Source organism: Rhinolophus hipposideros (assembly GCF_964194185.1).
Source record: "Rhinolophus hipposideros genome assembly, chromosome: 8".
NCBI lineage: Eukaryota > Metazoa > Chordata > Mammalia > Chiroptera > Rhinolophidae > Rhinolophus > Rhinolophus hipposideros.
The window spans coordinates 56,685,852-56,699,790 of record NC_138054.1 but is presented as its reverse complement, the minus strand read 5'-3'; the positions used below and the strand labels follow the sequence as shown (position 1 = coordinate 56,699,790).

General features: G+C 35.8%; 1 protein-coding gene across 1 annotated transcript in view; it reads left to right on the top strand.

The window, feature by feature from the left end:
• Positions 1-5,008: 5,008 nt before the first annotated feature.
• The window catches only part of MROH7 (maestro heat like repeat family member 7), a gene marked incomplete at both ends in the record, with an annotated part of 43,714 nt that continues 34,783 nt past the window's right edge, over positions 5,009-13,939 (top strand). Inside the window, one exon of the mRNA XM_081054855.1 lies at positions 5,009-6,239. Within this exon, the coding sequence (XP_080910981.1) occupies positions 5,009-6,239 (1,231 nt within the window). The remainder of the gene's footprint in view (positions 6,240-13,939) is intronic.

Genomic DNA, 13,939 nt, shown 5'->3' with positions numbered 1-13,939 from the left:
CATTCATTATTGGTATATAAAAATGAATGAATTGATTATTCATCACGACCAAGTGGGGTTTATCCCAGGGGTACAAGTATGGTTCAACATATGCAAATCCATCAGTGTGATACATCACATAAACAAAATAAAGGACAAAAATATGATTATATCAACTGATGCAGAAAAAACATTTGACAAGATACAACATCCATTTATGATTAAAACACTTAATAAAATAGGTATAGAAGGAAAATACCTTAACATAAGAAAGGCCATATATGAAAAACCCTCAGCTAATTCTCATAATTAAAGGTGAAAAACTGAAGCTCTTTGCTCTGCGTTCAGGAACATGACAGGGTTGTCCCCTGTCACCTCTGCTTTTCAACATAGTGTTGGAAGTCCTCACCAGAGCAATCAGGCAAGAGAAAGAAATAAAAGGCATCCAAATTGGGAATGAAGAAGTTAAATTGTCACTCTTTGCAGATGACATGATGCCATATATAGAAAACTCTAAAGCTCTACCAAAAAGCTGTTAGAAACAATCAATGAATACAGTAAAGTTGCCGGCTACAAAATCAACATACAAAAGTCCATTGCATTCCTGTATACTAACAATGAAATCTCAGAAAAAGAAATACAAAAAACAATTCCTTTTCCAATTGCAGCACAAAGAATAAAATACCTAGGAATAAACTTAACCAAGGATGTGAAAGACCTATATGCTGAAAACTATAAGACATTTGTAAAAGAAATTGAAGAAGACACAAAGAAATGGAAAGACATTCCATGCTCATGGATTGGAAGAATCAACATAGTTAAAATGGCCATATTTCCCAAAGCAATATACAGATTTAATGCAATCTCCATCAAAATCCCAATGGCATTTTTTAAAGAAATAGAACAAAAAATCATCAGATTTGTTTGGAACCACAAAAGACCCCTAATAGTTAAAGCAATTCTAAGAAAAAAGAACAATGCTAGAAGTATCACATTCCCTGACTTTAGCTTGTAATACAGGGCAACAATAATCAAAACAGCATGGTATTGGCAGAAAAACAGACACATAGACCAATGGAATAGAATTGAGAACCCAGAAATAAGACCACATAAATATGGACAGATAATTTTTGACAAAGAAGCAAAAAACATACAATGGAGGAAAGACAGCCTGTTCTATAAATGGTGCTGGCAGAATTGGAAAGCCACGTGCAAAAGAATGAAACTGAACTGCTATCTGTCACTATATACCAAAATTAATTCAAAATGGATCAAAGACTTAAGCATAAGACCTGAAACAATAAACTGCAAAGAAAAAAACATAGGTACTAAACTTATGGACCTCTGGTTCAAAGAGTATTTTATGAATTTGACTCCAAAGGCAATGGAAGTAAAAGCTAAAATAAATGAATGGGACTATATCAAACTGTAAAGCTTCTGCACAGCAAAAGAAGCCATTGACAAAATAAAGAGGCAACCAACTGAATGGGAGAAGATTTTTGCAAACAGTTCCTCCGATAAGGGGCTAATATCCAAAATGTACAAGGAACTCATGCAACTCAACAACAAAAAAACAAACAACCCAATTGAAAAATGGGCAGAGGACCTGAAGAGACATTTCTCCAAAGAGGACATACAAATGGCAAATAAACATGAAAAAATGCTCAACATCACTAATCATCAGAGAAATGCAAATAAAAACCAAAATGAGATATTACCTCACTCCAGTTAGAATGGCTATCTCAACAAGACAAATAGTAACAAGTGTTGGAGAGGCTGTGGAGAAAAAGGAACCCTCATACACTGTTGGTGGGAATGCAGATTGGTGCAGCCGCTATGGAAGGCTGTGTGGAGGTTTCTCAAAAAATTACAAATAGAATTACCATATGACCCAGCAATCCCTCTCCTGGGTATCTACCCAAAAAATCTGAAAACATTTATACACAAAGATAAGTGTGCTCCAATGTTCATTGCAGCTCTGTTTACGGTGGCCAAGACAAGGAAACAACCAAAATGTCCTTTGATACATGAATGGATAAAGAAGTTGTGGTATATATACACAATGGAATACTATTCGATGGTAAGAAAAGATGAAACAGGACCATTTGTGACAACATGGATGGATCTTGAGATAATGCTAAGCAAAATAAGTCAGACGGAAAAAGCAGAGAACCATATGATTTCACTGATATGTGGTATATAAACCAAAAACAACAAAAGAACAAGATAAACAAATGAGAAACAAAAACTCATTGACACAGACAATAGTTTAGTGGTTATCAGAGGGTAAGGGGGAAGAGGGATGATAGAGGAGGGTAAAGGGGATCAAATATATGGTGATGGAAGAGAACTGACTCTGGGTGGTGAACGCACAGTGTGATTTATAGATAATGTAATACAGAATTGTACACCTGAAATCTATGTAACTTTACTAACAATCGTCACCCCAATAAACTTTAATTAAAAAAAAAACTTAAAAAAATGAATGAATTTCTGAATATTAATTTTTTATCCTGCTACTTTACTGAATTCATTTATCAGTTTGAATAGTTTTTTTTTTTTTTTGGTGGAATCTTTAGGGTTCTCTATATATATAGCATTAAGTCATCTGCAAATAATGACAATTTTACTTCTTCTTTTCAAATTTGGATGCTTTTATTTCTTTTTCTTGTCTGATTGCTGTGACTAGGACTTCCAATACTATGTTGAATAAAAGTGGTAAAAGTGGCCATCCTTGTCTTGTTCCTGATCTCAAGGAAAACACTTTTAGTTTTTTCCCATTGAGTATGATGTTAGCTGAGGGTTTGGCATTTATAGCCTTTATTATGTTGAGGTATATTTCCTCTATTCCCACTTTACTGAGAGTTTTATTATCGATGGATGCTGGATTTTGTAAAACACTTTTTCTGCACCTATTGATATGATTATATGATTTTTATCTTTCATTTTGTTTATGTGGTGTATTACACTAAATGATTTGTGGGTATTGAACCAACCTTGCATCCCAGGAGTAAATTCAACTTGATCATGGTGTATTATCTTTTTAATGTATTGCTAAATTCAGTTTGCTAATATTTTGTTAAGAATTTTTGCATCTATGTTCATCAGGGATATCAGCCTATAGTTTTCTTTTTAAAAAATGTTTTCATTTGGTTTTGGAATCAGGGTAATGCTGGCTTTGTAAAATGAGCTTAGAGGCTTTCCCTCCTCTTGAATTTTTTGAAATTTGAGGAAGATAGGTGTTAATTCTTCTTTGAATGTTTGGTAAAATTCACCTGTGAAGCCATCCGGTCCAGGACTTTCATTTGTTGGGAGTTTTTTTTATTACTGATTCAATTTTGTTAGTAGTAATCGATCGGTTTCTTTTTTCTTTTTTTCTTTTTTTGGTTTCTTTTTTGTTTCTTTTTGATTCAGTTTTTAAAGACTGTATGTTTTTAGGAATTTATTCGTTTCTTCCAGGTTGACCAATTTTTTGGCAAATAATCATTCATAATATTTTCTTATAATTCTTTGTATTTCTGTGGGATGTCAATTGTCACTTCTCTTTCACTTCTGGTTTTGCTTATTTCGGTCCTCTCTCTTTTATTCTTCATGAGTCTGGTTAAAGGTTTATCAATTTTTTTTTTATCTTTTCAAAGAACCAGCTTTTGGTTTCGTTGATCTTTGTATTTTTTTTTAAGACTCGATTTCATTTATTTCCACTCTGATCTTTATTATTTCCTACCTTCTACAACTTTGGGCTTTGTTTGTAATTCTTTTTCTAGTTCTTTTAAATGTAAATTTAGATTTTTTATTTGAGATTTTTCTTGTTTCTTGAGGTAGGCCTTTATTGCTATGAATTTTCTTTTTAGGATGCTTTCACTGTGACCCTTAGATTTGGGGTCATTGTGTTTTCATTTTCATTTGTCTCGAGGTATCTTTTGATTTTTTTCCTTGATCTCATTGTTGAACCAAATACTACTTAGTGGCATGTCATTTAGCCTCTATGTCTTTGTGTATTTTTCAGTTTTTTCTTGTAATTGATTTGTAGTTTCATACCATTGTGGTCAGAGAAGATGCTTGATATGATTTCAATCTTAAATTTATTGAGTCTTGTTTTGTGGCCTAACATATGGTCTATCTTGAAAAATGTTCCATGTGCACTTGCAAAGAATGCATATTCTGCTGCTTTTGGGTGAAATGCTTTAAAAATATCAATTAAATTCATCTGGTCTAGTGTGTCATTTAAGGTCACAGTTTTCTTGTTGGTTTTCTGTCTGGAAGATCTGTCCATTGGTGCCAATGGTGTGTTAAAGTCCCTGTTATAGTTGTGTTTCTGTCGATCTCTCCCTTTATGTCAGTTAATATTTCTTTATATATTTAGGTGTTCCTATGTTGGGTGCATAAATGTTTGCAAGGGTTATATCCTATTATTGGATTGATCCCTTTATCATTATGTAATGTTCCTCTTTATCTCTTCTTATAGACTTTGTTTGATGTAAGTATTGCTACTCCAGCTTTTTGTTGTTTCCATTTGCATGACATATCTTTTCTATCTCTTTACTCTGAGTCTGTGTGTGTCTTTTGATCTGAAGTGGGTCTCTTGTAGACAGCATATGTATGGATCTTGTTTTCTTATCCATTCAGCTACCCTATATCTTTTGATTGGAGCATTTAATTCATTTATATTTAAAGTAATTATTGATAGATACATAGTGATTGTCATTTTATTATTCATATTTATGTTCTTGCCAGTGTGGAGCTCATCTCTAGCAGGTGCTAGACCACTAAATGAGTCATTGGAATGAAGTGTGATGAATATTTTGCCATGTAGGATGGGGCTAGAAAGGCGGGGTAGGTGTGGTCATGGAGGACCTTGTAAGTTACACAAGGGCTTCATCTTAAAGATAGTGGGGAGCCATGGAAAAGTTTTAATACATGAGACATGACTGAATTTGCTTTTTTACTCTCTTAGGAGCACAGTAGGGAGCTCAACAGTCGGATATTGGAGAGAAGGGGGCAGTGGCATTGAGAGACCTCCAGACCAGACATGGCTCTGAGTCCAAGGGCTAGTCTGGTCCTCTGTGAAGACCCAAAGATGACACCTAGTCTCAACTCCACTGAAGCCCCAACTTTAGGCTCTGGCACCATCTCTGCACCCAACCCAGACATGAACCTTATTCCTACCTTAAATCCACCCCTGAGTCCTGGCTTGGCTCTTGTTCCAGACCTTAATCCAATACTGAATACTGTCTCTGAGGAGGGCCCTGGCCTAGTGTCTGATAATACCTCCAGACCTGAAGACAGTAGGGCTGTGGCTCCAGCCTCCCTCCAGATCACCGCTTCCCCCTCTGGTGAAGCCCTGAGCCTGGAGTCGAATCACATCTCAAAGCCTAACTCACAGGGGGCCCTATGTCTAGCTTCAAACCTCATTCCAAGCCCTGGCTCGACCGAGGCCCAGGGTCTGAGCTTGGAGAACCACTCTGGGCTGAATTCTGAAGTGGCCTTCAATTCCCACTCAAGCAACGTTTTTGATTTGGGTCAGAGTAACTCCAATCCTTCCAGATCTGAATCAAACCCACTTATAAGGTCCTCTTCAAGAGAAGCCCTAGTTCTTGGCCACTGTATTTCCAGGCCAGACTCAAAAACACTCCTTATTCCAGCCTCAAACTCTTCTCTGGATTCCAACTCTAATCAGCTGCTCAGTGCAGACTTAAAAACCATCTCCAAGCTGGACCTGAATGTGGCTCCAGGTTCTTGTGGAACCTTAATCCCAAACACCAGTGAAACCATCCCTTTGATTTCACATAACATTTCTAGGTCTGTTTCAAAAGGAGCCTTTGGTGCAGCTTGGAACACGAGTTCCAAGGGAACCATCAATGTGACTTCAGATGGCACTGCCAGGTCTGATTTGAATATGACTGCCACTCAGACCTCATGTTTGACCCTAGTTCCTGTGTCCAATGATGGTATTAGCCGGCACTCCAGCACCTGTGAACCTGACTGCATGCTTTCTCCACCCTCATGCATGACCCTGATCCTGGGCTCCAATGAGACTCTGAGCCTGGGCTCTAGCCTCATCTTCAGTGACACCTCCACCCTGTCACTGAGCAGCCAGCAGGATTATTCTGAGGACAACACCACCCACACTGTGCCCTTGGAAGAGAATCCGCAGAGGTGGAGCGAGATGGCTGGTGCTGAGATGGGCCAGTTCCCGCTGGGGTTCCCTGCTTGCAACAACACAGAGAAGGATACCACAAATTTCCAAAGTATTGCTGAGGGTTAGTATGGGAAGGGCGACAGCCTCAGAGAGGGCACTGTCCTGGAAAAACTCTGCATTCACGTTTATAGGGCAGGGAGGGGAGAGGTGAGGTGAGAGGAAGGGAACAACATTCAGTGCATAACATGCAATGTATTAATTTTACACAAGAGGTCCAGTGCTTAGCCGCGGCTTGCTGTGCAAGTTGGGATGAGCAACTTAAATCTCTCTGAGCTTCAATTTCCTTAACCGTAATATCTCCATGATACTTTTATTATGTACAAATTGAAAGTCAACCAACTATATACTTTCTTGCAAAAATGTATGCCTCTTTCTTTCTTGATAAATTTCAGACCTGGCTTTTCAGGTCAAAATTTGACCAGTGGAGAAGGCAGGCTCTAGGCCCAGCTCACCTCTATTGAGTGTTTGCGGTCTCCACCTGAGCGAAGCCTTGGGGTCTTATCTGGAACCTGCACTCACTTCCAATATGCAGCAGTTTTGTAAATTAATCTCCCATCAGTTTTTGATGTGAAGATCTTATCTCAATTATTTATATCTCCAAATATTTTTGTTTGTTCATATACCAATACCATATTGCAATTAAAAAAATTACCATGGCTTTGCAAATATGTATTCATATCTGGTAGGGTAAGAATCCCTCTTAAAAGTTCTTTTCAAATTTATTCTGAGGACATCATCATCCAAACCATGCCTTGAAGGCTATTAGCAAATCCTCATTCTTCCATATACATTTTAAAATACGTTTGTCTAGGTTCTCAAAAACTCTTGCTGGCATTTTTATTGGAATGTTGTTGATTTATCCATCTATTAAAGTTTTCCTTTGCATATAGGATAAAGCTTTTACTGGAATTAAAAAAAATTCTCCATAAAGGTCTATTACATTTTTGATAGTTTAATTCCTAGGTGCTTTATAGTTTTTTATTACTATCACGAATCATGTCTTATTTTTGACTACAATTACTATTTTGTATTGATGATGCTGATAATATATAGGAACTTGGTTTTTGCAAGTTGATCTTTTTTAAAAACAGCCTTATTGATATCTAACTTTCATACCATACAATTTAAGTGTACAATTATACACTGTAAGTGTACAATTTAATGGTTTTAAAATATATGCAGAGTTGTGCAACCATCACCACAATCAATTTTAGAACATTTTCATCACCCCTAAAAGAAACCCCAAACCTCTTAGATGTCACCCTCAACCCATCCTCCCACCCCCAGCCCTAAGCAACCACTAATATACTTTCTGTCTGTATAAATCAGTCTATTTTGGACATTTCATATATATGGTATCATACTATATGTGGTCCTTTTTGATTGGCTTCTTTCATTTAGCATAATGTTTTCAAGGTTCATTCATGTTGTAGCATGTATCATGTACTTCATTTCTTTTTATGGCTGAATAGTAAATAATATTCTACTGTATGGATATGGCACATTTTGTTTTTTCATCAGTTCATGTACACTTGGGTTGTTTCTACCTTTTGGCTACTTTGAATAATGCTACTATGTACATTCATGTACCAATTTTTGTATTGATACGTTTTCATTTCTCTTTTGTGTATACCTAGAAGTAGAATGGCTAGGTCATGTGATAACCCTATGTTTAATCATTTAAGGAACTGCTAGGCTGTTTTCCAAACTGGCTGAACTATTTTACACATGTACCAGCAGTGAATAAGGGTTCCAATTTCTCCACATCCTCACCAACACTTGTTATTGTCTTTCTTTTTTATTATAACCAATCTAGTAGGTGTGAAGTAGTATTTCATTGTGGTTTTGATTTATGTTTCCCTGATGGCTAATGATGTTAAATAACTTTTCATGTGCTTATCCACCTCTTATATATCTTTGGAGAAATGTCAATTCAAATCCTTTGCCCATTTAAAATATTGGGTTACATGTCTTTTTATTATGGAGGTATAAGTTTATATATTCTCTATATAAGTCTCTTATCAAATATATGATTTGTTAATATTTTCTCCTAACCTGTGGGTTGTCTTTTCACATTTTTAATGGTGTCCTTTGAAACACAAAAGTTTTTAATTTTGTTGATGTCCAATTTATCCATTTTTTCTTTCATTGCTTGTGCTTATGATGTCATATTTAAGAAATCATTACCTAACACAAAATCATGAAGATTTATGTCTATGTTCCTCCTAAGAGTTTTATAATTTTAATTGTTACATTCAGGTCTTTGGTCTATTTTGAGTTGATTTTTGTATATGATATGAAATTGGGTTCCAACTTCATTATTTTACATGTGGATGTCTATTTATCATCGTGATGTAAGTCACATATCTTACAACTCACCCATTTAAAGTGTGCAGTTCAATGGTTTTTAATGTTACATTAACTTTTTAAAAATTGTGATAGGCTACATATAACATAAAATTTTCCACTTTGACCATTTTTAAGTGTATAATTCAGTGCCATTAGTCACACACAATATTTTGTAACCATTACCACTATTTCTAAAACTTTTCATCATCCCAAACAGAAACTCTAGCTATAAAGCAATAACTTCCATTCCTCTCTCCCCAGTCTCTGGTAAGCTCTAATTTACTTTCTGTCTCTATGAATCTGCCTACCCAGGTACCTCATGTAAGTAGAATCATACACCATTTGCCCTTTGGGTCCGATTTATTTCACTGAACATAATGTGCATTCATGTTGTAGCATGTACCAGTACTCCTTTCCTTTTCATGGTTGAATGTATTCCAATGTATGTACATACACATTTTATTTATCCATTTATTCATAAATGGACACTTGGGTTGTTTCCACTTTTTGGCTTTTGGTCAATAATGCCACTATATACATCAGTGTACAAGTATCTGAATCCTTGCTTTTAATTCCTTTAGATATATACCTAGGAATGGAATTGTTAGGTAATATGGTAATTCTATGTTTAGCTTTTTGAGGAACCACCAAACTGGTTTCTATAGCAGCTGCACCATTTTACATTCCTGCCAGCAATGTACAAGGGTTCCTATTTCTCTACATCCTTGCAATTGAAAATAACACTTGTTATTTTCCATTAACTTTTTCTTTTCTTTTTTTTTTATAATAGCCATTCTGAAGGGTATGAAGTGATATCTCATTGTAGTTTTGATTTGCGTTTCCCTGATGACTAATGATGTTGAGCATCTTTTCATGTGCTGTTCCTCATTTGTATATCTTCTTTGGAGAACTATCCATTCAAATCCTTTGTCCATTTTTGAATTTGTTTTTTGTTTGTCGTTGAGTTGTAGGAGTTCTTTATATATTTTGTATATTAATCCATTATTGGATATATAATTTGCAAATATTTTTTCCCATTCTGTGAGTTGTTTTCTATTCTCTTGATAGTCTCTGTTGACATGCAGGTTTTTGATTTTGCAGAAGTCCAATTTGATATTTTTTCTTTTATTGTCTGTTTTTTTTTGGTGTCATATTCAAGAAATTGTTGCCATATTAATGTCATGAAGATTTTCCCCTATGTTTTCTTCTAAAAGTTTTGTAGGTTTAGCTCTTAAGTATTTGAGTTAATTTTTGTATGTAGTATAAGACAGGTCCAGTTTCATTCTTCTGCATGAGGATATTCAGTTTCCCAATACCATTTGTTGTGAAGACTGTCCTTTTGCCAGTGAATGGTTTTGGCGCCTTTGTCAAATTTCAACTGACCATATATGTGAGGATTTATTTTTGGATTCTCTATTCTATTCCATTGGTCTATATGTCTGTTCTTATGCCAATGCCACACTGTTTTGATCAATATAGCTTTGTAGTAAGTTTTGAGATCAGAAAGTATGAGTCCACCAACTTTGTTCTTTTTCAAGATTGTTTTGGCTATTTGGGATCAATCTTTGTTTTCTAATAGGAACATTTTGTTTATTTGCATTTTAAAAAACAATGTATTTTCGAATTGTATTAGCCTTTGAAACATTTTTTCAAGATAAAATTTTTTCAAGCATATCACTGAAATATGTAAAGTGCACTACTAATCTCAAGTGTAAGCTCCATGAATATTTACATAAGTATACATGCTGGTAACTACCACCCATATTAAGATATAGATCTTTTCTAGCAGCTAAGAAGCTTCCCTTGTGTCCCTTTCCAGTTAATACCCCTTTTCCTAGGACAGCGTTTGTTAGCCTTGGCACTGCTGACATTTTGTGTTGGATAACCCTTTGCTGTGTGGATGTAACAATACCCCTTTCCCCTCCACAAGTCATGATAGCCAAAAATGTCTCGAGACATTGTCAGATATTCCAAGGGGGACAAAGTTACATCCAGTTGGTGAAAACTGTTGCAGAGGTAACAATTCTTCTGACTTGCATCACCATAGACAAGTTTTGCCTGCTTTTGAACTTCTTATCAATAGAATAATATATATACTGTTTTGACTCTGGCTTCTTTAGCCGAATATTGTGTCTGTCAGATTTATCCATATTGTTGCATAAATATCAGTGGTTGATTCTCTTTTATTGTTCTGTAGTTTTCCATCATATGAATATACCACCATTTGTTTATCCATTCTTCTGCTGATGGATATTATGAATAAAGTTACTATAAACATTTTTGTTTGTCTTTGGTACACAGGCACATTTATCTAGAAGTGGAATTTCTAGATCATGGCATAAGCTTGCGTTTAACTTTAGTAGATATCACCAGTTTTTTCAAAGTGGTTGAATTAATTTGTCCTTCCATGTGTGAGAGTTTCAATTGCTCCATATCCTCACCAACATTTGGTATTGTTAGTTTTAAAAATTTTAGCAATCCTGATAAATGTCTCATGATATTTCATTGTGGTTTAAATCTCTTGAAGACTACTGATGGTAAGCATCTTTTTATGTGATTATTGGCAATTTGAATATCCTCTTTTGTTAAGTGCGTGTTCAAGCCTTTTGCTCATTTAAAAAAATTTGGTTGTCTTTTTCTTATTGATTTGTGGGAATTCTTTAGATAATCCAGATATGAGTTCTTTGTCAGATATATGTATTGCAACTATTTTCTTCAAGTCTGTGACTTGATAAAGTCTTTTGATGAACAAAAGTTCTTAATTTTTTTTAAAGTTCTTAATGTTTAAGAACCCAATTTATCAATTTTTTAATTATTGCTTTTCTCTCCTGTTTAATAAATCTTTGTGTATCCAAAGATTCTGATAATATTCTCATATTTTCTTTTAGAAGCTTTATTGTTTATCTTTCACATTAAATTTACGATATATCCTGTATTAATTTTGGAAAACTATGTGAGAGAGGACTTAAGGTTCATGTTTTTCCCCATATGGCTATCTAATTACTCCAAAACATTTATTAAAAATACAATAGCGGGTGGCCAGTTAGCTCAGTTGGTTAGATCATGGTGCTAATAGCACCAAAGTTGCTGGTTCGGTTCTTGCATGGGCCACTGTGAGCTGCGCCCTCCTTAAAAAAATAAAAATAAAAAACACCATAGTTTTCCCACTGAATTGCTGTGTCACCTTTGAGTTAAATCAAGTGACTGTATATGTGTAGGTTTATTTCTGGACTCTTTCTGCTTCTTTGATTATTTGTCTATCCTTAACCATTACCTTAATGACTGTGTTTTAAGTCTTGATTTCTAGTAGTGTAAGTCTTCCAACTTTGTTCTTTCTCAAGATTGTCTATTCTGGGTGCTTTACTTTTCCATATGAATTCTACAAATAGCTTGTCAGTTTTCCTAAAATAAAATAAAAATCTGTGAAATTTTCATCGAATCTATGGATCAACTTAGGTAGCATTGTCTTCTTTATAACTGTATTTGCCAATCCATAGCCCATTTACATTTATCAATTATGGATAAATTGATATCTATGTTTGTGTTCTTTGTTGTGACTATTTTATGGTGTTTTTTTATTCTCCTTTTTTGATTTGTTTTCCCTCCCTGTTTTCTCCCCTACTTGTATGGAAATTGTATGCTGTTTTAAGTCTTTTAGAGATTTTCAAGATACAGTGTGCATATTTAGCTAATTAAAGTACAAATTAATCAATGCATTTGTCTTCCAGACAGCTTAAGATTTAGGAACATTTTAACCGTATTTAATTACCACCTCCTCTAATTTACATGTTATACTGGTGATATCTTCTCTTTAACCCTATAAATATTATTTATGTAATGTTCTTATACTTACTCAAATATTAACGAGCTCTTTTACTTCATTGCATGTGGCATGTCAGACCTTCCATCTGGCATTGATTTCCTTTTTCCAGAAGTATATCCTTTAGAATTTCCTTTAGTAAATTGTGCTGATGGTAAACTTTATCATTTTTGTCTGAAAAATGCCTCTTGTTCTCCTTCATTCTTTTTTTTTTAAGATTTTTTTTTTTTATTGGGGAAGGGGAACAGGACTTTATTGGGGAACAGTGTGTACTTCCAGGACTTTTTTCCAAGTCAAGTTGTTGTCCTTTCAATCTTAGTTGTGGAGGGTGCCGTTCAGCTTCAAGTTGTTGTCCTTTCAGTCTTAGTTGTGGAGGGCACAGCTCAGCAGAAGGTCCAGTTGCCGTTTCTAGTTGCAGGGGGCATAGCCCACCCTCCCTTGAGGGAGTCAAACCGGCAGCCTTGTGGTTGAGAGCCTACTGGTCCATGTGGGAATTGAACCGGCAGCCTTCGGAGTTAGGAGCATGGAGCTCTAACCGCCTGAGCCACCGGGCCAGCCATGACACTTTTTTTTATCTAGTCTGTTTTGTTTCCTCAGTCCTCAGTTTTTTCTTGACTTTCATGTCTAGTCTGTTTTGTTTCCTCAGTCCTCAGTCTTTTCTTGACTTTCATGTCCTTGATACATTTGAAGATTACAGTCCAGCTCTTTTGTAAGTTGTGCTTAAGTTTGGGTTTGTCTGATGTTGCCTCATGATCATATTCATATCGTACATCTTTGGTAAGAATTGAACAGAAATGATGCTGGCCTTTTCTCATTGCATCCTATCTGGTGGCATATTATTTTGATTTGTTCCATTAATGGTGATATTCACTTCGGTCACTCGAGTAAGAGGGTGCTGCCAAGGTTCTCTACTGAAAAGTCACTATTTACTCCTTTGTAATAAACATTATGTGGGGAGGTACTTTGAAACTATGTAAATATCGCATTACTTATCAAACTTAATTTGGCCATTTATTTATTTATATTAGTATAGACTTGTGTAGTCTCCTAGTTTATTTAATGGGCTATATCATCTGTTGCTACCACTATTTATTGTGATACTCAGACTTTCCCCAGTTTGAGCAAGCTTTTGTGTCCTTTTGACATATCCTCATCCTTGTTTTCCGGTATAAGATGTTTCAGGCTCATTCTGTACCCAAGTACTCGTTCCCTTGGGCAGGCTCATTCCCTGTCCAAGTACTAGAATCAGCCATTTCTCCAAGGCGCCTTGTCCGTTTTAGTGGAGAATGGTACTTAGAAATCAAGATCTTGGTGCTAGCTGTATTACTACTATTGGGGTGTCTCTGCTTCTCCCTATTAGCTCCAAGCCTCTGGTGGCCAAGATGGCCCCTATTCTATGCTGTCATAGGTCCTCAGGAGGAAAGAGGCATTCTCTCTCAAATAAAGAGCTATATTGGCCCAGCTCAGCCAAGAGCCCATCCCTGGACCAATTACTGTGTCTGGGGTCATGGGACTGTCTTATTGGCCAAGCTTGGTTCCAGGCCCACCCCTATTTGAAGAGGGGTGATGGCTGGGGCTTCAGTATTCAGCTA